The sequence below is a fragment of the Microcebus murinus genome, chromosome 26 (assembly GCF_040939455.1).
Source record: "Microcebus murinus isolate Inina chromosome 26, M.murinus_Inina_mat1.0, whole genome shotgun sequence".
NCBI lineage: Eukaryota > Metazoa > Chordata > Mammalia > Primates > Cheirogaleidae > Microcebus > Microcebus murinus.
Window position 1 is genome coordinate 5,416,790 of NC_134129.1, and position 27,447 is coordinate 5,444,236.

At 35.6% G+C, this 27,447-nt stretch overlaps 1 protein-coding gene and 1 pseudogene across 5 annotated transcripts in view; both read left to right on the top strand.

Annotated features, from left to right (window-relative positions):
- Window positions 1-27,447, top strand: part of LOC105864508 (UDP-glucuronosyltransferase 2A1) — a 48,395-nt gene that overhangs the window by 10,353 nt on the left and 10,595 nt on the right. For 2 of the 5 annotated variants that reach the window (XM_075997797.1, XM_012785946.3), the window contains exon 3: window positions 2,727-3,356. The exons of 2 other annotated variants lie outside the window; for them this stretch is intronic. In XM_075997797.1, coding sequence (XP_075853912.1) covers window positions 2,727-3,356 — 630 coding nt within the window. Of the gene's footprint in view, window positions 1-2,726; window positions 3,357-20,814; window positions 21,539-27,447 lie in introns of those variants that run through there. One more of the 5 variants, XM_075997798.1, reaches the window with a different exon arrangement.
- LOC105883077 (casein kinase I pseudogene) lies at window positions 15,454-18,673 on the top strand (annotated as a pseudogene).

Sequence of the window (27,447 nt, forward strand, 5' to 3'; positions counted from 1 at the left end):
GTCTTGAATGGTCAGAATCTTTTAAAAGACCCTCTGGTGGCATTCCTTTTTCTACGATAACCCATAAGGTGACAGCCACAGGCATTTCACTGGAGATGGGATTGTCTGTGGGACATCAAAAATTCCCATCGATGGCAATCATTCTATCTTTTTTTGCTCCCACTTATGAAAGTGTATCAGAAAAAAAGGAAATGTAGGTTGCCATTTTAATTAGTATAATCTTGAGTATTATATCTGTATATTTCTTAAAGTAAATCATTTGTGGACTTTGGTACTCTACACATTGTTAATAACAGATCACTTGTGATGTGTACCTCAATACTGAGCAAGACTGACTTTTTTTGGAAAACTCATAGTTTGGGAAATTCTGCATCAAATTTCCCAAATTCTGCCTAAGCGCCCCCATCTGCCACTGTGGGAGGAGGGGAGGAAGGTTAAGGCAGTGAGATCTGACTAATTCGATCATTAAAATAATAAGATTCTCTTCCTATACTATCATATACAGCTAATATTTATTGAGCTCAGATGCTGTTCTGAATAATTCACACGTGTCATTTCACTTAGTCCTCACAAGTATAGGAAAAAGGTGTCATTGTTCTCATCATTTCGTAAATGAGGAGGCTGTGCAACTTGCCTGAGGTTACGCTCTAGAAAATAGTGAATCATTTGATGTCAGACTCTGGTATTAAAACAAACAAAAATATGAAGGTACGTCTAAATTTAAGCTTTCAAAGAATTAAGTAAATGTCAATCAAGAAAGTCAAATAAATCTGAAGCACTGATGTGAGACTAAGCTTTTAAGTACCATCCTGGTAATTATTAGTGGGTAATCAATCCATAATTCAGTATTATATTTTGCTTATGTGTACCTCAATAGTTGAACAAGTCTAAATATTTTACAGATAGACTTCTGTTTATGCCTTGTATGATGTTGTCCTTATCTTTTATTATAAGCTCATGACAGCCACAGATTTCTTTACAAAGATATTATTAGAAATTCCCTTAATGAGGCTTATTTTAATGGCCATCAAGATTAAAGTCTTCTGTGGCTGTTTTGTTTCAAAACTCTAATTCATTTCAAAGGCACAGCCGCTATGTTCAAATCGAAGCTGACTCTGGAAAGGGCACAAATGCAATAAATCTCAAAGCACTACTTCTCTCTCCCCTCTCTCCCTTTCTTTGTTTACCTGGTACTTTTCTTATTCAAGGGCTTGCAATTACACCATTCAAGGGCAACTGTACATGAAACAAAAACCCACTACTTAATTTTTATTCTTAATTTCTGATTTCTATCCTTCTAATCACTTACTTTGTTCTTATTTCTCATTTGAATGGTAGCTTCTAATGACTTAAAAATAGTATCATTATATAATTACAATTCTTTAGTTCGGGTTCCACTAGGATCCACAACTGATATCACTACAGCCATGCCTGCCCACTTGTTCCATAGGGGGCCCACTGATTTACCATCAACATTTGGGCAAATTTATTACACTACTAAAATACTACATTTTTGTTTTTAACAAAGAAGTTTTCAAAGTAGCTTTGCAAATATTACTGATAATCTACAAAATGATATAACAGATTAGTGTAATTATCTCTCATGTTCCTTTGAGAAAACTGAGGATGAGAGGGTTGACATATAAGGTCACATATCTTATAAAAGGACTGTTTTTGAATTTGGGGAAATTGAACTCCAGTGTCTACCTAATTTAATATACCACAGAGCTGTGAGTTAAAATTTTTTAAAAAGCGTCAGGGTTTGATCCCTCAGGGTGGCAGACCCTGTCCCCTTGATTTGTATATGAAAATTTCATATGTTAGAAACGAAAAAATTCCCTGTCACAATGGGGTAGGAGACACTGACTAATTTGCAGTATTAGAGAAGAACCCTTTCCTCTATCACACGTATAGCAATTTACTCGATAAACCAATTAATTTAAAATATCTTAAAATGTTTGAGCAAACCTCATAGTGAAGCATTTTTGTTTTTCTTTTTAATTTTTCTTTCTAAATATGAACCATGAGGAAGTTATACTGATGGTCCAGCAATGAGTCCAGTGATGTTTTTTATTATAATTGCAATTGTTCTACTTTGTCATATGCTTTTGTATATTCAACTCATCTGTGGTTTTGTTATCCATGAAATGAAGGAAATGACTTCTGCCACACAAAGTCATGATGAAGACTGGATAAGATAATCTATGCAAAAATCCCTGATAATGGAGACATGCAACTTGAAAGTACCCTAATTTTGACAATGTGCTTTTTTCAGTAAAAGATTATTATTTTTCTTTTAGTCTAATTTTGAGAAAGCTATATTATATTGAAGACACATTGTATAATTCATAGTTATTATTACTGAAGATACAGACACTAGGTTTATTACCTGCCTGCTTCTTTTTTAAAAAATAGGATCAGATTTCATTTCTGTTGTTGAAATAATCATGCTAATCCATATAAGAATTTGAATTATATTGTTTTTCTTTTAAACTGTAGATTAATTAACCTATGTTTGAGTGTAACCATATCATTACATATTATTTTATTTGAAAAAAAATCTACCCAAATGTGCTTTGAAGATTTCTTCTTATCTTAAAAGAGCTACATAAGGATGGTTTCCATAGTGGATATCACCATGTCTAAGAAGTTTGTTCAATGGCTGGTTTTTAATTTGACTCTGATTGAAATTATTCTAAGTGGGAATGTGCTAATTTGGCCTACAGATGGTAGCCATTGGTTAAATATTAAGATCATTCTAGAAGAATTGACTCAAAGAAATCACAATGTGACTGTACTGGCTTCATCAGCAACTCTATTCATCAATTCCAGTCTGAATTCTCCTGTGAATTTTGAAGAGATACCTATTTTTTTTAAGAAAAGTGATATAGATGCCTTAATTGAACATATGATAATGCTGTGGACAGACCACAGACCAACTCCTCTTACACTGTGGACTTTCTACAAAGAACTAGGAAAACTCTTAGACACTTTTTTTCGAATTAATATACAAATCTGTGATGGCGTATTAAACAACCCCAAGTTAATGGCAAGACTTCAGAAAGGTGGTTTTGATGTGTTGGTAGCAGACCCAGTAACAATCTGTGGTGAACTGGTTGCTCTGAAATTAGGAATTCCATTTATGTACACCTTGAGGTTCTCTCCCGCCTCAACAGTAGAGAGACACTGTGGGAAAATCCCAGCGCCAGTCTCATATGTACCTGCAGCCTTGTCAGAGCTCACTGATCACATGACCTTTGGTGAAAGGGTTAAAAATACCATATCGTATCCACTGCAAGACTACATATTTCAATCCTACTGGGGAGCATGGAATTCATACTACAGCAAAGTTTTAGGTAAGTCCTTCTAATTTTCTCTTATTAATAACTCCAGATATCTTATTTTTTCTTTTTTTTTATTTCAGCATATTATGGCGGTACAAATTTTAAGGTTTCAATAAATATACTACATTTTATTAATCCATTCTTGGATTGATGGGCACTTGGGATGTTTCCACAGCTTTGCAATTATGAATTGTGCTGCTATAAACATTTGAGTGCAGGTGTCTTTTTTGTAGAGTGTCATTGGATCTTTTGGGTAGATGCCCAGCAATGGGATTGCTGGATCAAATGGTAGATTCACTTGTATCGCTTTAAGGTATCTCCATATTGCTTTCCACAGAGGTTGAACTAGTTTGCAGTCCCACTAGCAGTGTAAGAGTGTTCCTCTCTCTCCGCATCCACGCCAGCATTTGTTATTTGGAGACTTTTTGATAAAGACCATTCTCACTGGAGTTAAGTGATATCTCATTGTGGTTTTGATTTGCATTTCCCTGATGATTAGAGATGTTGAGCATTTTTTCATATGTTTGTTGGCCATTCTTCTGTCTTCTTTAGAAAAGTTTCTGTTCAAGTCCTTTGCCCACTTTTTAATAGGGTTATTTGATTTTTTCTTACTGATTTTCGTGAGTTCTAAGTATATTCTAGTTATCAGCCCCTTATCAGATGCGTAGGATGCAAAAATTTTCTCCCATTCTGTAGGTTGTCTGTTTACTTTCATGACTGTTTCTTTGGCTGTGCAGAAGCTTTTTAGTTTGATCATGTCCCATTTATTTATTTTTGTTGCTGCTGTAATTGCCTTTGGAGACTTCTTCATAAACTCTTTGCCTAGGCCGATGTCTAGGAGAGTTTCCAACATTTTCCTCTAGAATTCTAATAGTTTCATACCTTAGGTTTAAGTCTGTTATTCAGCGTGAGTTGATCTTTGTGAGAGGTGAAAGGTGTGGGTCCTGCTTTAGCCTTCTACAAGTGTTATCCAGTTTTCCCAGCACCACTTATTGAAAAGGGATTCTTTTCCCCAGCATATGTTTTTGTCTGCTTTGTCAAAGATTAGATGGCTATATGAGGATGGTTTTATAACAGGATTCTCAGATCTGTTTCACTGGTCAATATTCTTATTTTTGTGCCAATACCAGATTGATTTAATTACTACAGCTTTGTAGTATAGTTTGATATCTGGCATATTAATACTTCCCATTTTGTTTTTGTTGCCTAGAATTGCTTTTTATATTCAGGGTCTTTTTTGGTTCCATACGAAGCGTAAAATTATTTTTTCTATATCTGTGAAGAATGCTGATGGGATTTTAATAGGTATTGCATTGAATCTGTAGATCAGTTTGTGTAATATAGACATTTTAATGATGTTGAGTCTGCTGACCCACGAGCATGGAATGGATTTCCATCTGTTTACATCCTCTGCTATTTCCTTCCTCAGTGTTTCATAGTTCTCCCTGTAGAGGTCTTTTACCTCCTTGGTTAAGTATATTCCTAGGTACTTTAATTTCTTTGTTGCTATTGTGAAGGGAATTGAGTCTTTAATTTGGTTCTCAATTTGATTGTTGTTGGCGTATCTTATTTGTTCTTATTGTTCATACAGCGAAAGGTTTCCATCTCATACTGCATGTGCCAAGCTGAAGTAAATAAATGTATTTATTATATTTCTGTACAATTCCTTCATTATTCTTCTTATATAAACTCCTAAATATTGAAATGGTGGTATTAATATATATATATATTATTGTCATTCTTTTTTTTTTCATTTTTAAGTTTTTGAGACAGCATCTTTCTCTGTCACTTGTGCTAGAGTACAGTGGCATCATCATAACTCACTGCAATGTCAAACTACTGAGTTTGAGGATCAAGTGATCCTCCTGCCTCAGTCTCCTGAGTAGCTGGGGCTATATGAACCCACCACCACCCCTGGTTAAATTTTTTGTTTTTGTAGAGATGGGGGTCTCTGTATGTTTCCCAGGCTGGTCTTCAACTCCTGGACTCAAGCAATCCTCCTGCCTTGGCCTCCTAAAGTGGTAGTATTACATGTGTGAGCCAACACTCCTGGTCCTATTGTCTCTTAATGCAAATAATGTAGTGCCTTTTTAGGTAATAGCTTTTCAATGTGTAAATTATTCTTCAAATGTAAATGAAAGTACCTTTACCAGTATAAATTATGATACTGCCAAAAAGTATGTTGACAAATATTTTGAGGTGATACATGACTTATTTTCCCTCCTTTATTCTTCATTATTTTCTTTGCAGATAACTTTAAAAATCATAGAATTGGGCACTAGAAAACCTGAATGTATACCTTACCCTGCTTCTCACTATCTCTCTATCCTTAGGCTTCTTTGAGTGTTGGGCTATCACTGTCTCTCAGCTTGATTTCTCCGCATCCTTTGGCAAGCTTCAAGTTTCCTTGCCTCAAAGATGACTCATGAGGTTCAAACATAATAATCCCAACTGCCAAGGCCAGTTCTGATTTGTTGTTTATACTATTTCTCTTTCTTTCATGAGCCTTCTTTCTTTTATTTTATTTTCTTCTCTCCTGAATGCTTTTGTAATCCAGATCTGTCAGTAATAGCCAGAGGCATTAATTAATAGCAGGAATTCAGAGTCGATGCTACCAATGGTACTTTTTTACAGAGGTAATGTGCAAGCTATTGTTCTTTTATACATCTTTTGGCTTGCCTTCCTCCCTCCTTCCTTTCCTTCCTTCTAGTTTTTCCTTCTTTCTTCTCCTTCTTTCATTCATTTCTTCCTTCCTCCCTTCCTTCTTCTTTGTGTAAGAAAAGTATTTATTGAACATCAACCAGGTGCCTGCCACTTTTCTAGATACTAGGAATACAACAATGAGAAAAACAGATCAATACCTCTAGCTCCATGGAGCTAATAAGAGGAGACAGACACTAGATAAAACAAATATATAAAATATATAGGATGTTAATGTTAGACTGTGCTACATAGTAAAGTAAGAAAAATAGATAGTTCTGAGAGTGGGGTTATGCTTTTATACAAAGCAGCGAGAAAAGGTACCAGTTGAAAGGATGGCTGATGTTTGATCAAACACTGAAGGAAGTGAGAATGAGATCCAGTAGGATCCCTGGAGGAGAAGCATTCCGTGCACAGGTAAGAACAACTGCATACACCAGTGTATGGCAAGCCATAGATGCAGTAATATGATTACACTAACTTGATCTTAATCTTAACTTTCACAAGTAGAATTTGTATAATGTTTTTTCTTCTCTCAATACTGGAGGACTCTTCATCCAACTGCTGTCAAAGTTCTAAACTTCTTCATAGAATTGGTCTATAGGGAAGATGTTGAACATATAACATATAAATAAAGCATGCCAGGTAATTAAAGTGTGAATGTTTTTGAAGGTATGGTAATCAGAATTTTATTAGTAAAATCTTGTTTTTATAATGTAATTTAACTATATTTCTTTTTTCTGGATTTCAAATTTCATATGCCTCTAAAAGACATTTTGCTTTAAATTTAGTTGTTATTCACATGATTGTGTCCCGGGACATTTGAAATGTGGTCTATAATTATCCCTGCTCATATGTGTAAAAGCCATACTGACTATTGAAGGTAATGAATGAGATGACAGTCTGTATTTCTTAAGCAAGGAAATTAGGACAGGATGGTGAAGGGTCTTAAAAAGCACCAGAGGTTCCGGGTTCAGGTTCCACTTGTTAACTGTGTGGTCGCACACAAGTAACTTGAACTCTTTGAGTTATGGTGCTTTCTGCTGTTTAAAATGGGGTTTTGATTTCACTGTACTCTTCGGGAGCCTTGTGTGGATATGCCATGTCGATTGTAAAGAATTAGATTAAATATTATTGACACTGAACTAGTCCAGGCGTTGCAATGACAAAACTCCAATTACATCACCGTGGAGCTCTGTAAATAACAAGTAGTCAATATACATCTGCAAGAAATAAATGCTCTCTGGTATGTACTAAGTCTTCCTTTTGAAAGGAAGCCATGAAAATTAGATAATGTGTGAAAAAGTGCTTGCAAAATAGAGTGCTCCCAACTTCTCGTCTTTATAGGATAATAATCTAGTTTCAGAATTCACACCTTTTGAGAAATTAAATATAGCATTTACTGAAATCCTTTATGCTTCTCATGTTACTAAGCATATTTGAACAAAAAATAACTACCTTGAATATTTTATCTCACATTGAGGTATACTGTGAAGAAGAGCTGGTAAAATCCAATTTGTCTTTTGTTCACAATTATATTCCTAAAGTATTACGAACACCTGGTGAATGTAAATTGATACAGGCACCTTATATTTTACATTATTATGTTTGAACATGAGAAATTTAATAACATCAAATTTCTGTGGGGTTTCCATTACAATGTTTGTTTTTCAGATCTGTGTGGGAAAATAGAGCTAGAAAAATGATATGTTGAATTGTGGTAAAGAAAAATCTCAAATGTCTTGAAGGAGATAGAATTATACAGCAAGGACATATTTAACTGCACTGGTTAAAAAATCCTGTTTTCTTTATCAGTGAGGAAACTGTAAATCTTATGGATGAAGTAGATAGAAACAATCACTGTTTTAAAAACGCTTCCAATAGCTAATGGAACAGGGATGTTAGAGAATATGAAAATCATTGCTACTCCTATCCAGAAGTGGATCTATTAATTAATACATGCAGGCCAATGCTCTGCATAGCAATTTCAAATTGTACTGGACTCTCCCTCGACTTCTGAGAGTCCTGCTGTATAGGGAACGCAGAGATAGTTCTCGCTGCAGGATTTGGGACTAACCTTTGCTGCAGCTACAGAATGGCTAAGGCCATGAATGCTGCACTAAAAATGGTTAGGCAAGCAAGGCAACGGGATAGCTCCATTTTTGCCTCTGTCTTTTGGGTTCCCAGCCTTTCCCCATCCTCCAGTGCAGCGCACGGGAAATCAGGAGAGCAGAAAGCCCCGTATTAGTCTATGCAACGTAGCCTGCTTTTAACCATCAGTATTATGCTGATCCCTCCTCCCCCGAAGACACCTTTTAGATAGATTCCTACAAATAACGTTACCATTTCCTAGCCCATGGAAAAGATAGAAAGAAAGAGAGAAATAGAGAGAGAGAGAGAAGAGAGAGAGAAGGAAAGAGAAAGAAAGAAAGAAAGAAAGAAAGAAAGAAAGAAAGAAAGAAAGAAAGAAAGAAAGAAAGAAAGAAAGAAAGAAAGAAAGAAAGAAAGAAAGAAAGAAGAAAGAGAGAGAAAAGAAAGAAAGAAAGAAAGAAAGAAAGAAAGGAAGGAAGGAAGGAAGGAAGGAAGGAAGGAAGGAAGGAAGGAAGGAAGGAAGGAAGGAAGGAAGGAAGGAAGGAAGGAAAATTTTCTTAACATTACCCCTCTATTTAACTTGTCTGGAACTGAGTTAGATTAATTGCAACATTTTGTTTATTTGTTTGTTTCTATTTGATCTATGATTATTTTCCCAGGCCCAGTGTTTGATTTGTTGGTTTTCTGTGTTCTCAAACCCCACTCTAATTTTCATTCCCAACTTTCCACTCCTTCCCTGGAAAACTTGGAGCTTTCTGTTAATCTTCCTCACATAAAGCTTCTAATTCCTTTTTACATACAACTTTCCCGTGGTCAGTGCCATGGGTTTTAAAAAATTTTCTGTGACCTTTCAGTAAAGCATAAATCACAAATTTATAGCTCCTCGAGGTTTCACAATGTGAACCCACCCTTGCACCCAGCACCCCACATCAAGAAACAAACCATTACTACAACTCATACTCCTTTTCCTTCCTCATACCCATCCCTTCAGCCCCCATCTAAGGGGAATCACTTTTCTTGATTTCTAATGCCATAGATTAATTTTACCTGACTTTAAACTTTGAATAAATAAATCACACATCATGGACTATCTATATTTTGCTTCTTTTGCTTAATGCCATGTTTTTAACATTCGTCCAAGTTGTTGCATGTAGGTATACTTTGTTCATTCCCATAGCTGTATAAATTCTATTGAATTCATGTATCACATTTTATTTATTTATCCTACTGCTGAGGACGTTTAGGATGTCTTGATTTTGGCTATTTATGATAAGCACTGCTATAGACATTCTTATACACACCTTCCATGCCATATTCTCAGATATATACACAGGAGTGGCATGCATATGTTTAGCTTTAGTAGATGCCACTAAAATTTATTTTCCCAAAACTTTGTGTGAACTATTTAATTATAATTCCACTGGCCAAATACTAGGGTTTCAATTGTTCTTCATTCTCACCAATACTTGGTATCGTTCTTTTTGATTTTTATTTTCATTGTAACCATTTTGGTTTTTATTAAGTAGTGTATACTTTTTATGATGAAATAATTTCATATGATAAAAAGTACATAAAATGGGTGGTGTGATTTTTTTCTGAGTAACGTGTATACAAGTGTAACTAACAGAACAATCAATCTCTGGGACTCCTTGCTAAAAAGACCACTACCCAGACCTTTCATACACAGGCTGAATAGGTCCCACCACTTAGTTCTCACTCTTCATTATTTTTTTATTTTATTTTATTTCCCTTTGAGACAAAGTCTTACTCTGTTGCCAGGGCTAGAGTTCCATGGGGTCAGCCTAGCTCACAGCAACCTCAAACTCCTGGGCTCAAGCAATCCTCCTGCCTCAGTCTCCCGAGTAGCTGGGACTACAGGCATGCACAACCAGGCTTGGCTAATTCTTTCTATATTTTTAGTTGACCAATTAATTTCTTTCTATTTTTAGTAGAGACGGGGTCTTGCTCTTGCTCACGCTGGTTTTGAACTCCTTACCTTGAACGATCCACCTGCTTCGGCCTCCCAGAGTGCTAGGATTACAGGTGTGAGCCACCGCGCCCGACCTCTTCATTTTTGTTCACTTTGATTTTTCTTTTATGGGCTTCTTAGTATATCCTATAATCACTGTAACATTAACAGTAACATTATGATTGCATTGTCCCTCATTCAGTTTGTGATCCATCTGGAATCTCTGGTCTAGGTTTGTTTTTTTTTCTTTTCCTTTTTTTATTTCAGCATAATGTGGAGGTACAAATGTTTAGGTTATGTATGTTGCCTTGCCCCCCTCCCCCTAAGTCAGAACTTCAAGTGTGTCTATCCCCCAGATGGTGCACATAACACTTATTATGTATGTATATACCTATCCCCTCCTCCGCCTTCCATCAGCCCTACTCCCCCTAAATGTTATTCCTATATGTGCACTTAGGTGTTGATCAGTGAACCAATTTGTTGGTGAGTACATGTGATGCTTGTTTTTCCATTCTTGGGATACTTCACTTAGTAGAATGGGTTCCAGCTCTATCCAGGAAAATACAAGAGTGGTGATACTATATCACCATTGTTTCTTATAGCTGAATAGTACTACGTAGTGCACATATACCACATTTTATTAATCCACTCATATATTGACGGGCACTTCAGTTGTTCCCACATCTTTGAAATTGTGAATTGTGCTGCTATAAACATTCAAGTACAGGTGTCTTTTTTTATAGAATGTCTTTTGTTATTTTGGGTAGATATCCTGTAATTGGGATAGATAGATATAGATAGGGTAGATATAGATAGATAGATATAGATAGGGTAGATATCCTGTAATGGGATTGCTAGATCAAATGGTAGATCTACTTGTATCTTTTTAAGGTATCTCCATATTGCTTTCCACAGAGGTTGAACTAGTTTGCAGTCCCGCCAGCAGTGTAGGAGTGTTCCTATCTCTTCACATCCATGGCAAATTTATTGTTTGGGGACTTTTTGATAAAGGCCATTCTCACTGGAGATAAATGATATCTCATTATGGTTTTGATTTACATTTCCCTGATGATTAGAAATGTTGAGCATTTTTTCATGTTTGTTGGCCATTATTCTGTCTTCTTTGGAAAAGTTTCTGTTCATGTCCTTTGCCCACTTTTTGATAGGGCTGTTTGATTTTTCATGCGGATTTTCCTGAATACTAAGTATATTCTAATTCTCAGCCCTTTATCGGATGTGTAGCTTGCAAAATTTTTCTCTCATTATGTAGGTTGTCTGTTTGCTCTTGTGACAGTTTCTTTGTGCAGAAGCTTTTTAATTTGATCAAGTCCCATTTATTTATTTTTGTTGTTGCTGTGATTGCCTTTGGGGACTCCTTCATAAATTCTTTGCCTAGGCAAATGTCTAGAAGAGTATTTCCAACATTTTCCTCTAGAATTCTAATAGTTTCATACCTTAAGTTTAAGTCTGTTACCCAGTGTGAGTTGATTTTTGTGAGAAGTGAAAGGTGCAGATCCTGCTTCAGTCTTCTACATGTGGCTATCCAGTTTTCCCAGTGCCATTTATTGAATAAGGATTCTTTTCTCTAGTGTATCTTTTTCTTGCTTTGTCAAAGATTAGATGGCTCTATGAGGATGGTTTATTATCTGGGTTCTCTGTTCTGTTCCACTGGTCAATGTCCTTGTTCTTGTGCTAGTGAAAAGCTGTTTTAATTACTATAGCCTTGTAGTATAGTTTCAGGTCTGGTAAATTGATACCTCCCATTTTGTTTTTATTGCCTGGGATTGCTTTTGCTGTATGGGGTCTTCTCTGGTTCCATACGAAGTGTAAAATTTTTTTGTCTGTATCTGTGAAAAATGATGTTAGTATTTTAATAGGGATTGTATTAAATCTGTAGATAACTTTGGGTAGTATAGACAGTTTAACAATGTTTATTCTGCCGACCCACGAACATGGTATGGTTTTCCACCTGTTTACATCCTCTGCTATTTCCTTCCTCAGTGTTTCATAGTTCTCCCTGTAGAGGTATTTTACCTCCTTAGTTAAATATATTCCTAGGTACTTTATGTTCTTTTTTGCTATTGTGAAGGTTATTGAGTCTTTGATTTGGTTCTCAGTTTGACTGTTATTGACGTATATGAATGCCTCTGATTTGTTGGTATTGATTTTGTATGCCGAGGCTTTACTGAATTCATTTTTTAATTCCAGGAGTCTCTTGCTTGAATCCTTGGATTTTTCTAGATATGATATTATATCATCAGCAAAGAGTGAGAGTTTGATCTCTTCTGCCCCCATTTGGATGCTCTTAATTCTGGTCTTTTTTCTGATTGCTATAGCAAGAACTTCAAGCACTATGTTGAATAGAAGTGGAGATAGTAGGCAACCTTGCCTGGTTCCAGTTCTAAGTGGCAGTGCTTTCAAATTTTCCCCATTCAGTATGATGTTGGCTGTGGGTTTATCATATATGCCTTGTATCATTTTTAAGTAAGCCCCATCTATGCCTATTTTGTTGAGTATTGTTATCATAAAAGGGTGTTGAATTTTGTTAAATGCTTTTTCTGTGTCTATTGAGAGGATCATATAGTCTTTGTTTTTGTTTCTGTTTATGTGGTGAATCACATTTACAGATTTGCATATGTTGAGCCATCCCTGCATCTCTGGGATTTAGCCCATTTGGTCGTGATGGATTATTTTCTTGATAAGCACCTGGATTTGGTTAGCTAGGATTTTGTTGAGAATTTTTGCACCTATATTCATAAAGGATATTGGTCTATAGTTTTTTTGTTGTTGTTGTTGCATCCTTTCCTGGTTTTGGTGTCAGGGTTATGTTGGTTTCATAAAATGTACTGGGGAGGTTTCCATCCTTTTCAGTGTTGTGGAATAATTTCTGCAGGATAGGCAGCAGTTCTTTGTAGGTGTGGTAAAATTCAGGCGTGAAGCCATCTGGTCTGGGACTTTTCTTTTTAGGAAGGGTTTTATTGCTGTTTCAATTTCAGTACTTGATATTGGTCTATTCAGGAATTCTATTTCTTCCTGGTTGAGCCTAGGGAGACTGTGTGTTTCTAAGAAATTGTCCATTTCCTCCACATTTTCCAGTTTGTGTGCATAGAGGTTTTTGTAGTATTCATAAATTATATCTTGTATCTCTGTGGCATCCATTGTAATTTCTCCTTTATTGTTCCTGATGGAGCTTATTAGATATCTTTTTTTCTGCTTTTTGTTAGTCTAGCCAAAGGTGTGTCAATTTTGTTTATTTTTTCAAAGAACCAACTTTTTGTTTTATTAATCTTCTGTATAGTTTTCCTGTTGTCAATTTCATTTAGTTGTGATTTGATATTATTGATTTCACTTCTTATGCTGGGTTTGGGGTCAATCTGTTTTTCTTTTTCTTGCTCTTTGAGTTGATTCATTAGCTTTCTATTCAGTTGTTTTGCAGCTAATATCCTTGCTTATTATGCCATCTTTACTGTTAATTTATTAAATATGTACTCTTACTAAACATCGACCTCATATCAAGAGTTTTGACAGGAACATTGCAGACATCATTCCTAATTCACACACAAAACATATCCAAGAATGATCATTATCTACATTTTACACACTAGGCATCAGAAATTCAAGAAGATTAAGTAATTTTCCTGGGTTCACACAATGTGTAGTTGAACAAGAATCTAAGTGTATTTCATCTAGTACATAAAGAAATACATTGGTCCCAAGGATAAACAACTCCACATTTCCTAGAATTTTCATTAACAAAGTTAAGATAGGGAAGCGAAAAAACAATTAAAAAGCAGATATGTAATAACATCTTTTATCAGAAAAGAATCAGTGGCTGTTGTTTGGACTGCTTCCCTTTGTAACCTAGTTTATTTAACTAAAACAAATTGAAAGATTTGAAAAGTTTGGTAATTGTCTAAGTAAAAGAATTTTTGTTTATTTAATCCTCTTGAGTGTTGAATATGATGACATGAGGAAGTGATATCAATATTTATTTTTTTTTATTGCCAAATTTCATTATGTATATGGGGAGAGTATTTCATGGAAGAACAGCACTGAGCTGACATTGGGTTTAGAGTCCAGGTTCTGATGCTGAGTCATGTATTTTTTGTAAATAGTCCAATTTGGAGGAAATAACCTTTGTCATAAAAGACTGTTAAAAATATTTACTATAGTATAACAATGTGTGCAAAGGTAATTTGGAAATAATAGACCTACATAGTGAAGATAAATTATTAGAAGAATATATGTTACCTTTTTTGTATATGATATTGAGAAAAATGTGTTTAAGTGAAGATAGATTTTTCTGTATTATATTAATAGATATTAACAGAATACATAGACTTATATATCCAGCAGACGTCTAATTTTGTCTTAAAAAGAAACCCCATTTTTTTGTTAAAATTAAAACATTAAGAGAAATAGAAACTTGAAATTTTTTTCTTACCTTTTAATCTAGAGATCCAAAATGACCTATAGATTAATACAAGCATTGGGCAAACGTAATGTATTCCTATATTTAAAAAGAAAAACAATTTGGGCTAAATGTAGTTTGTTCTTTGATTTCCACCCTTAATACCACCATGCCTAAGAAGTTTGCTGGCTGCTTATTATTAATTTGTCATGGGTAGAAATTGTTTTTAGTGAAACTGTGCTTTTTTGGCTTAAAAGATGAAGCCATTGAATGGTTCAAAGAAATCACAATGTAGGCATATTGTCTTCACCAATAACTCATCAACTTCAATCTTGACTCATCTATGAACTCTGAGGTGATTCTTGTTTCCTGTGAAATAAAAGATATAAAATCCTTAATTTATCCTATGGTAATGCTCAACAGACCAACTCTTGCATACTCTGGACTTTGCCAGTGTTGAAATTAGAAAGAAATGATGTCATTATAAAATACATTGTTTGCCTTTTATTTATTCTTTCATTTATTGGAATAATAAAAGTAACTTCATGCAACATTTAGAAAATATTGCCCATCAAATGAAGGAAAGAAAAAGTTACCACTAGATTTTTTTTTTTTTTTCCCCGTGTGTTCACTTCCGGGTCCGGCGTCGATCCGGATGCCTGAGGCAGAAGGATGTCTGACCTCCGGATAAGTGAGGCACCGCCGCGCATTCATTCCCGGCTGCATCGGTGGCGACAGCCGCGGCTCGGGCGGCGACTCTCCGGCCAGCGGCGGCGGTAGGGGGCGCCGGCAGCAGTGCGGGGACCGAGTCCGAGCCGAGCTGTGTTACCTCCCTCGCTCATTCCTTTCGCCCCGCCTCGCTCGCTCCCTCCCCGCGTGGCTCGCTCTCCTCCTCCGGCCGCCGCCGCTGCCTGACGGCCTGGGGGCGCCGCCCGCGCCTCGGAGCTTTCTATCAATTTTGAAGACATGTTTTGCTGAAAAGACAACTGAGAAAAATTTTACGAATGGGATGAACACGCTCCAGTTAATTGACTACCTTCTGCAATTTGAATGTTGACATTACCCACCTGGTACAGTTACCTAGTGATGTGCCTATTTTCACAATGCCCTATTTCAGTGTGCTTGTCTCGATTAAAGAATTCAAAGTGGAGTACCGCAAACTTGATATGGATAATAAAAAGAAAGACAAGGACAAATCAGATGATAGAATGGCACGGCCTAGTGGTCGATCGGGGCATAATACTCGAGGAACTGGATCTTCATCATCTGGAGTTTTAATGGTTGGACCTAACTTTAGAGTTGGAAAAAAAATTGGGTGTGGCAATTTTGGAGAATTACGACTAGGGAAAAATTTATACACAAATGAATATGTGGCAATTAAACTGGAGCCCATGAAATCCAGAGCACCACAGCTACATTTGGAATACAGATTCTGCAAGCAGTTAGGATCTGGAGATGGTATACCTCACCTTGTGGTAAATACAACGCTATGGTGCTGGAACTGCTGGGACCTAGTTTGGAAGACTTGTTTGACTTATGTGACAGAACATTTTCTCTTAAAACAGTTCTAATGATAGCTATACAGCTGATTTCTCGCATGGAATATGTTCATTCAAAGAACTTGATATACAGGGATGTAAAACCTGAGAACTTCTTAATAGGACGACCAGGAAACAAAACCCAGCAAGTTATTCATATTATAGATTTTGGTTTGGCAAAGGAATATATTGATCCGGAGACAAAGAAACACATACCATATAGAGAACACAAGAGCCTTACAGGAACAGCTAGATATATGAGCATAAACACACATTTAGGAAAAGAGCAAAGTAGAAGAGATGATTTAGAAGCTTTAGGTCATATGTTCATGTATTTTCTGAGAGGCAGTCTTCCTTGGCAAGGCTTAAAGGCTGACACATTAAAAGAGAGATATCAGAAAATTGGAGATACAAAACGAGCTACACCGATAGAAGTGTTATGTGAAAATTTTCCAGAAGAAATGGCAACATATCTTCGTTATGTAAGAAGGCTAGATTTTTTTGAAAAGCCAGACTATGACTACCTAAGAAAGCTTTTTACTGACTTGTTTGATCGAAAAGGATATATGTTTGATTATGAGTATGACTGGATTGGTAAACAGTTGTCTACTCCAGTGGGTGCAGTTCAGCAAGATCCTGCTCTGTCATCAAACAGAGAAGCACATCAACACAGAGATAAAATGCAACAATCCAAAAACCAGTCGGCAGACCACAGGGCAGCTTGGGACTCCCAGCAGGCAAATCCCCACCATTTGAGAGCTCACCTTGCAGCAGACAGACATGGTGGCTCGGTACAGGTTGTAAGTTCTACAAATGGAGAGTTAAACACAGATGACCCTACTGCAGGACGTTCAAATGCGCCCATCACAGCCCCTACTGAAGTAGAAGTGATGGATGAAACCAAGTGCTGCTGTTTTTTCAAACAAAGGAAAAGGAAAACCATACAGCGCCACAAATGACTCTGGACACAGACAGATAATAGGGAGTTGCTTACGCGTTCATCTGCTGTCTTGTGATTAAATCATCTCTGTAGTGACCACGTATATTTTCAAGGACTCACTCTTAGAAACAAAAATGTCATCCTTTCATACTTCATTTTGTGGTTGTCTTACATTCATATTTTTTTTCTAATTTAACTTTTATGGAAGCTTTAAAGTTTTGTCAAAACATGAGTACTTTGCCCATCGATGAATGGAATGGACCAGTGAGGTGGTATTGATGAATGCAGTTCTATAGAACATTTTTTAGAAGCTCTTCTCCTATTGTAAAAAGCAGTACAGTATCTTAAATGTCAACCAGTTATATGCCTAATTTGGTTTTCTATAACTTCTGTAAGAGCATAATCGAACAGGAATTTTTCCCCCAGTGGGTAATGCCACAGAGAAAACAGCATTGCCCAAATGTTTAAAAGAGAAAGTTCATATTTTGTGACATCTGCATTGATTTCAGTATTACTGATGGTATTGTTATTCATGAATCATATTAACATTCTCTCTGTGAAATCATGGTACAGTCACCGCCCAGAGGTACTGAGGAAAAAGCTCTATGGGTTTGGCAGATGGTAGTGGTAAAATGAATTGTAAGTAGTGCGGTAAATATGAGCTCTGCTTTTGTTGCACCACTATGTGAAGTACCATGTTGCAGAATTGGCAAAAGTGCTTATTTTTAAAAATGCAAAATATTTGTATAATGTAACTTTATGCTTCCAGATAATAATGTATGTTAGACAGCAAGAAATGAATACTTTAAGAAATGATATATGTTGGAGTTTTAAAGAAATACACTAAGGAGAAGAAATAAATGTGAACCTCGTTGCAATGTATAAGGTTGAAGCCTAAGGAGATCCCACTGAAACCCACTGCTGAATGATTGCATTCTCTCTTAAGCAGAAAACTTTGAATGTGCCATGCAATGGTGTCTGTTTATTAATTATTTTGCTCTTTGATAAAAAAAAAAAGGACCCCAGCAATAAAAACTGGGTTACTCTCTTGCCCTATGTGAGCATTAGTCTCTTGTATTCAACTTTGCTGTTTCTCTGGAATTTTCCTATTCTTTAGCATAATTTTGATGATTGAAAAATATTTTGGAGAGGATGGGTCAGGTGCTTTGCCTCCATAGTCTTTTGAAGTGCCTGCATATGAACAAAGAAACAATTCTGGTAAAAAGGAAGCCCATTCCACTTTTCAAGTATGCTTTGTTTTAAGCCATAAAGACACAGATGTACTTTTGTCACATTCTACTAGCCAGAATTTTTAAGAGGGATTAAAATAAACAAACAAACAGACAGGCCACAAAGATAATTATGTTGAACAAATCTCATATTCACTTTTCATTTCTAAAATTGTTACTTACTCCTTCCATGCAGTTTTTCCTTTGTTTTTAAGTGTGTGTCTCCAGGCATGCGTATTTATTTTTATTATCTCAAGGTAACATTTAAAATGTGTGTTAAAGTAAATAAATCCACATTTTTTAAACTTCATTGTTGCATTTACAGGGATTTAATTGTATTTTGTAATTTATTTTTCTTATTAGCCAAAAGTTTAATGCATTGTTTTTGAGGAATTAGGCACCCATATGAACACCACAAATCAGGACATTGTTTATCATTGTTGCTTTGAATCCTGTGAATGATCTTTTTTTGATTTTAAAGACTTCACACTCAGCTTAGGGAACATTTGCTGTATAATTTGGTGAGTAGTTTCCATTCTATTTGTATACTGTCATGATGTCTTAAACTACAGGAATTGCATACTGAGTTTTTATTTTCGTTTGCTTTGAGCAAGGTAGATGGATGTTTTGGCCATTATAATGTGAAACCACTTGTTTCTTTACAGTATTTGACCAAATTTGTGTGTCAATGATATTTGTAAATACATGCGATATCTGTATTTCTTATCATAAGTCTATTTAGTTTTATTCTCAGTAGGGTTTTTTGGATTGTACAGTGTTTATATGATCTGAACTCCTTATACATAAGAAGGTGTGTATATTAATCCAATTATGGACTCAAAATATTTTAAAAGTATAAGTACCCTTATTTGCTGCAAAGACCAGTGTGTAGACATTTGCTTTTTAGCAATATTTTTAAGTGCTCCATTTTAATGCCAAAGAATAAGTCTTTTGGCAACACAAACTGGTCAATAATAGGTAATGCAGGTATGTTCAGGTTAAGCCAACAATGTTTTGCATTTTTATGCTTCTTTTCTGTCAACACTAATGAAGTCAACATTGCCTGAATGTCTGAATAATGAAACACATCCCTGTTTAAAAGTATGTAACTGAAAAAGAAATAAAAAATAAAGGTAGTTTTAAAAAAAAAAAAAAAAGTTACCACTAAATGTCATTTCCAGAAATAACTGCTGTTAATAATCTTTTTATATATATAAAAATATATATAAACACTCTTCTTCCCCTTCTCTCCTAATACTTCTTCCTACTCCTTTCCTCTTCTGCCTCTCATTCTTTAGTTTTTGCTCATTATTACAGACAAATAGAAATAATTTATATTATAAAGTGACATTTTCTCTTTTGTTTCCAGATTTTACTAAATCCAGATGGAACAAATACTTGCATAACTTTGAAATTTACTTGACAAATGCTGTAACACAATAAACTTTATCTGCATCTTTTTCCTCCTATTAATCTTCTTATGTAGGTGATATTTCAGTGAACATTTCTGGGGCCAGGGGCCTTTGCTACCTATAATTTGGTGAACCTCAGGGGTTTCAGTCACCTTTGATCCCTATAATACCTACCAAAATACTCCCTGTAGGTATCCAAGTCTATTACTATTAAATTAGTGGGTATTCCACATGGGCATGGGATATGGCATACATATTCTCCTAAACCATTTTGCACTTTGGGCTTAGTGAGGGATGGATGTGTGTTTGTGTGTGTATGTTTCTGTATGTCAAATATTAACACCAAAGGTTTTTTTTTTCCATTTCTTTCATAACCTATCTGGGTAATAAAGGTATCACTATGTATTTTATTAGTAAGTTTAGCAATGCTGAATCAACATTGTACTGATTGTAGTGATGAGGAGAAACTTGCCCTCTGCCCCAACAGTTTTCTGACAGATCAACTCACAGTTAAGGCAGATTATTAAGACAATGGTTTATTATCAATACTATGCACATGGGGAAAAATCACATAGTGATTACCCAGTAAACTAATGAAGTTCAGACATTTTTATAGCTGTCTTTTGGAGGGGAGGGTAAATGTGGAGTATAGCTCATTCTGTTTAAGGGTGACTAGTGGTATTAGGGAGGACCAATGAATTGGGGAGACAGATTGACTTGTAAATGATCCTCTTTGCAAATTAAATTAATGTGAGTGACAGGTCTTGTGTGTAAAATAATTTGGGCCAGGTCTGCTTGCATTTTTATCTTCTTTACTCCTATGTATTGAGACAACAGGCAGAGGAAGGCAAGTCATTTGCTCCCTTTGATCCTTTGTTCAGGTCAGTCCAGTTTATGCAGATAGAGGAAAAAGCCTCCTTTAAGGGCCAGTTAATCTCTAAGAACCTTTAATTCAAAATACTCTCTATGCCAAGGAGCCTTATTTTGAAATTTTCAGAGCTCCTTCATGATATCTTGCATTCATGTTTGATTTTCTCAATAAATATTTAATTTGCCATCAAACCAGGACCTCTAATCTTAAAAATTAATTTTTAACTTCTCTGTCTAAATTACCATTTCAATTCTGTGCCCAGTAAAAACCCTCAAGCTCTGTAGAACAGTATATGAGGGAGCTGCTGTCATGAAGCCTGGGAAGTGGGTTTTTGTAGTTCTTCTGATGCTGCTCTGCTGTGCTGGCTGTGGATTCTGTGGGAAGGTGTTGGTATGGCCCTGTGACATGAGCCATTGGCTTAATACCAAGTGCATTCTGGAGGAACTCATAGAAAGAGGCCATGAAGTAACTGTGTTAACCCAGCAACAGACTATTCTTATTGATTATAGGAAGACTTCTGCAATTAAATTTGAAGTGATCCTTACAACGCAAGATGAAAGTGATTTTGAGAATGCAAATAACAAATTTCTTGACCTAATTATTAATGTTTTGCCACCCTTACCAGCCTGGCAATCAGCAGTAAAACTGAATAATTTCTTTATTGAATTGAATGGATATTTTAAACTTCTGTGTGAGAGTGTTGTCTACAATCAGACACTCATGAAGAAGCTGCAAGAAACCAACTATGATGTAGTGATTATAGACCCTGTAATGCCTTGTGGGGAGCTGGTGGCTGAGTTGCTTGCAGTCCCTTTTGTGATTACACTTAGAGCTTCTATAGGAAACACTATGGAAAGACACTGTGGGGAACTTCCAAGTCCACTTTCCTATGTACCTCTGCTTATGACAGGACTAACCAACAGAATGACTTTTCTGGAAAGAGTAAAAAATACAGTGTTTTCAGTTTTCTTTAACTTATGGACTGATTATAATGACTTTTATTTTTGGAAACAGTTTTACAGTGAAGTATTAAGTAAGTGAGTCTTCCTTTCATTTTAATCTAGTTATCAAAAGAAATATAGAAATTATAATATATAGAATATCACATGTGAGTCCAATCAATGAGGTCTCATATTAGATAATGCTATAGCTGTTCTTGCTAAAGAGAGTAAAATATTTGTTGTAAGAGTAATATAAGCTACTTTCCTAATACCAGTAATATCTAAAATATTCTTGAATATTTACCAACTAATCAGCACTAATAAAAACATTGCATTTGTGCCGGAAGTTTGCAACTCTCCCAACAAATTGGGTCCCAGGCAGGAATATTGCAAGAGATTGAAAATAAAAGAGACAGAGACAAAGTATAGATTAAAGTGATGGGGAAATCAGGGGTCCTCCAACATCCCATAAGCAAGGAAGGCACGAGTGGAGTCCTGCATCAATATTTATTCTTTTAGAAAACAATTATTATCAGTCACTCATTTACATGTACAAATCTTGAGTTTAAGTTTCAAGGTGTCCCGAAGTAACAATAAACTAGCCAAGTATACACAAATTAAAGATAAAAATAATGAGTCAGCAGTAAAGTGTATAATCCTAACGGGAACAAAGAGACCATGTACTTCTTTCTACTCTATCGAGTTCCTCATTCACTGAGACATGAATGAGAGAGAGAGAGAGAGAGAGAGAGAGAGAGAGAGATTGCCTCAGGCTTAGAATAGCAAACTACTCATCTGCTGGGCTGACTTCCTTTGATCATTCTTTCCACCTTAGGATTACAAGCCTGGATCTATTTATAGACATCCAGGTGGCTCTCATTCTTCAAGGTGGGGTCTGTTTGCAGACATCCCTTATTGGTGGAATGTTGTCCTTAAAGTCAAGCAGGTTTTGCTCAGTTAACTGACACATCCACAGGTTGCTCTTTGATGAAGTCCTGGCCCACTTCTTGGGTCCTCAAGTCTCAACCCTAACCCTCAACACATTTGGTACTTTTTCTAAATAGTCCCAATCTTTGGCACAAATTTGTGGGAGACACAGACTGTTATTCTTGATTTTATACAATTTCTATAGGAAAAGGTGCCCACCATTACTATTGCTTTCAAAAACTTCAGAAGAATATTCCAAAAGACCTGTGTGGACCATTTTATCATGGCTGGTTATATGGAAACATTTCCTAAAATGCTTTGCCTTCTTGGATGGTTGCTATGCAAAAATTAGATAAATAAATTTGAAAATATTTTGTGTTTGTGGAGTAAAAGATAATACAACTTTTATTTCACTGACGTGCACTTATTTGATTAAGTTTTAATTTGACTTACTTTCAATTGTTTGCCTTTTGTGCTAAAAAATGTTTTTACTTTGCAATTTTTATATATTCAGCTGTGATCTAAGCTGGTCAATGCAAGGCAAGTTTATTCTCCAACTATATTTGCAAAATATGTAGAAACATAAAGAGGAAACAAAAAAATTACATGACGCAAAAATATTATCCAATTTAATTCACTGAGTTCTAAAAGACAACATTGTATTATGGCATTAATGTTCAGAGAAACCTTCATCAAATATCCTCAGGTTTAGGCATAATTTAAATTTATATGCATTTATTTTTTCTAATTAATTATGTATTCATTAAGCACTGCCTAGCTACAGAAAACCTGCTAGGTTCTATAGATATAAGTAAATAACACAAAAATCCTGGGTTCAAGTCTACCTTCAGAGTGAATTGAAAATATATAAATTTAAATAGGTAACTACCAAACTTTAATATTGATAGGATTATAACTGAAGCACCTTGGTAAGATTCAAATTTTTTTTTTTATTTTGTACTTTTGTCTGTATTGTTTTACACATTTTTATTATTATTATTATTTTTTTTTTATTTTGGCATATTATGGGGGTACAGATTTTAAGGTTTCAATAAATGCCCATTCCCCCCCCTTCCCCCAAAAGTCTGAGTCTCCATCATGACCATCCCTCAGATGGTGCACATCTCACTCATTATGCATGTATATACCCACCCCCCTCCCCCCTCCCACCTGCCCAATACCCTATTACTGTAGCATCTATGTGTCCACTTAGGTGCTACTCAGTTAATACCAGTTTGCTGGAGAATATATCTGGTGCTTGTTTTTCCATTCTTGGGATACTTCACTAAGATTCAAATTTTGATTAGCATGATAAAAGTATTGTCAAAGGAGAATACACACAGAAAAGGGCATTTCCTTCAGCCCGCAAAGGAGAGTCCAGCCAGGCATTAAGGAAATCCCCAAGAATTCTTTAAAAACTTTTTCACTTGATTATTGCATAGATTTAAATATTAGATTTTTTGGATAATATTTATATCGTACCTTCAAATTAATAATCTATTATCATATATTTTATAGAGTTATAAATTATGATTATTAATCAGATTTATGTATATTAAAAATACTAAAGGAACAGGAGTATCCGTCCATTTTAATTTCCTGTTTTTTATACATCCTTATATTCAGGCATATTTCATTTTATTATGATTTATTTTATTATGCTTCACAGATATTTCATTTTTGACAAATTAGGTTTGTGGCAACTCTATCAACACCTATCAACCCTATCAACAATGGTGTCTGTCAAAACCATTTTTCCAATAGGATGTGTATACTTTGTGTCTCTGTGTCACATTTTGGTAATTCTCATCATTTTTTCAAAGTTTTTCGTTATTATTATATCTGTTATGGTGATCTGTGATCAGTGATCTTTGATGTTTCTATTATAACGATTTGGGGTACCACAAACCATGCCCATATAAGACAATAAACTTCATTGATAAATATTGTATGCATGTTGACTATTCCACCAACTGGCCATTCTCCCATCTCTCCAGTCCACCTCAGGACTCCCTATAGCTTTAGACACAAAAATATAATATACCATGGGCTGTAAGTGTTCAAGTGAAAAGAAGAGTGGCAAGTCTCTCACTTTAATTCAAAAGCTAGAAATGATTAAGATTAGTGAGTGCTATAGTTTAGATATGGTGTATTTATCTCCACCAAATATCATGTTGAAATTTGATCCCCCCCTTTTTTTTTGAGACAGAGTCCTGCTCTGTCACCTGTGCTAGAGGGCCATAGCATCAGCCTACCTCACAGCAACTTCAAACTCCTGGGTTCAAGAAATCCTTCTGCCACAGCCTCTCAAGTACCTGGGACTACAGGCATGCACCACCATGCCCGGGTGATTTTTTCTGTTTTTAGTAGAGATGGGTTCTCACTCTTGGTGAGGCTGATCTTGAACTCCTGACCTCAACCAATCCTCTCACCTTGGCCTCCCAGAGTGTTAGGATTACAGGCATGAGCCACCATGCCTGGCTGAAATTTGATTCTTAATATTCTTAATACAAGCAAACACTGAATGAATTCATCAAGATAAGACCTGCTCTCCTGGAAGGACTCAAAACGCTGTTACGCACAGATCAGCAAAATAAACATTCACCATGGTAAAATCATCCAGAAACTAATGGTCAAAGGCCAGATATCACAATGGCTCAAGAAGGAAAGCAAAGCAACAAAGTTCAATTCAACAGGATGAACAGAAATCTGCCCCACTTATCAATTCTTTGAATAAATGAAATGTCTTGAACTGATCACTAAAGAGATAGGCTGGCCAAATTGATAAATATTCACAAGCCAAGTATCTGCTTTCTTCAGGAAACACATCTAATCCACAAGGATATGTTCAGATTCAAGGTGAAGGAATGGAAACAATATTTCTTGCAAATAGAAGCCAAGAGAACGCTGGTATAGCAGTTCTGATTTCAGATAATTTAGTCTTTTAATCAACAAAAGTAATAAAAGACAAAGATGGTCATTTTATAATTGTGAAGTGTACAATTCAACAAGAAGACGTAGCAATTCTAAGTATTTGCATACCTAATGCAGGTGTACCCAGATTCATAAAGCAAATCCTTCTTGATCTAAACAAAATTACAGACAGCAGCATCATAGTACCTGGGGCCTCCACACCCCTCTGAAAGAACAGGACAGATGCTTCAAACAGAAAATAAACAAAGAAACAATGGACTAAAATATAATTCTAGAACAAATGGGTCTGACTGACAATTATAGAACATTCTACTTCCAAAACCACTGAAATTAAGTTTTTCTCATCAGCTCATGAGTCATTCTCCAAGACCATATCCTAGGCTAAAAAGCATGCCTCAACAAATTTTAAAAAAATAGAAATCATACTATACATCTTCTCAGACCACAGTGGAATAAACTTAGAAGTCAACTGCAACAAAAACTCTCATCTCTACACAAAGTCATGAAAACTAAACAACCTTTTGCTGAATGATTGTTGGGTTAAGGAGGAAATTAAAATGGAAATGAAAAGGTTCTTTGAACTAAATGATAAAGGAGACACAAGTTATCAAAATCCATGGGACACAGTTAAAGCAATCCTGAGAGGAAAATTTATATCCATAAATGCCTACATCCAAAAGACAGAAGGATCACAAATCAACAGTCTATTGAATCGCAAACCCACCAGAAGAAAGCAAATATCAAAGATTAGAGCAGAAGTAAATGAAATCACTAACAAAGAAACTATTAATAAAACAAAAAGTTGGTTCTTTGAAAAAATAAACAAAGTTGACATTCATCTTGCTAGATTAGCTAGAAGGAGAAAAAAGAACTCTAATAATCTCAATCAGGAATGAAAAAGGAGAAATTACAATTGATACCATGGGAAAAAATATCAGCTATGAATACTATAAAAACCTCTATGCACATAAGCTTGAAAATCTGGAAAAAATGAACAAATTCTTAGAAACATACAGCCTCCCTAGGCTATTACAGGAAGAGATAGAATTCCTGAACAGACCAATATCTAGTACTGAAATTGAAGCAGCAATAAAAAACTTTCCTTGAAAAAAAGTCCTAGATCAAATCATTTCACACCTAAATTTTACCAGACCTACAAAGAAGAACTGGTGCCTACCCTGCAGAAAAAACGCCATAATATCAAGAAGGAAGGAATCCTCTCCAACACGTTTATGAAGCCAACATGACCCTGATACCAAAACCAGGAGAGGACTCAACAAAAAAAGAAAACTACAGACCAATATCCTTTATAAATATAGATGTAAAAATTCTCAACAAAATCCTAGCATACCAAATTCAGGTGCTTATCAAAAAAATATCCATCATGACCAAGTGGGCTTCATCCCAGAGATGCAGGGAGATTCAAGATGCACAAATCTATAAATGTAATTCAACATATAAATAGAAGTAAAAATGAAGACCACATGATCCTTTCAAGTTAAAAGCCACAGAAAAAGCATTCAACAAAATTCCACACCCTTTCATGTTAAGAATGCCTAACAAAATAGGGATGGATGAGACTTACCTAAAAATGATAAAAGCCATGGATGACAAATATGCAGCCAACATCATATTGAATGGAGAAAAACTGAAAGATTTCCACTTAGAACTGGAACCAGACAAGGTTGCCCTCTATGACTATTTCTATTCAACATAGTGTGAGAAGTCCTACCAGAGTAATCAGACAAGAAAAGGAAATCAAGGGCATATAAATCAAGGGCATAAAATCAAGGGCAGAAGAGGTCAAACTATAGCTCTTTGCTGATGAGATGACCTTAAATGTAGAAAACCCCAAAGACTGCAAAGACCACAGGAATTGATAAATAAGTTCAGAGAAGTCTCAGGTTACAAAATCAATAGCATTCCTATAAGCCAACAACAGACAAACTGAGAACCAAATCAAAGACTCAATAACCTTCACAATAGCAACAAAGAAAATAAAATACGTAGGAATATATTTAACTAAGGAGGTGAACCACCTCTACAGGGAGAATTAGGAAACACCAAGGAAAGAAATAGCAGAGGATGTAAATAGATGAAAAACCATGCCATGCTCATGGGTCAGCAGAATCAACATTGT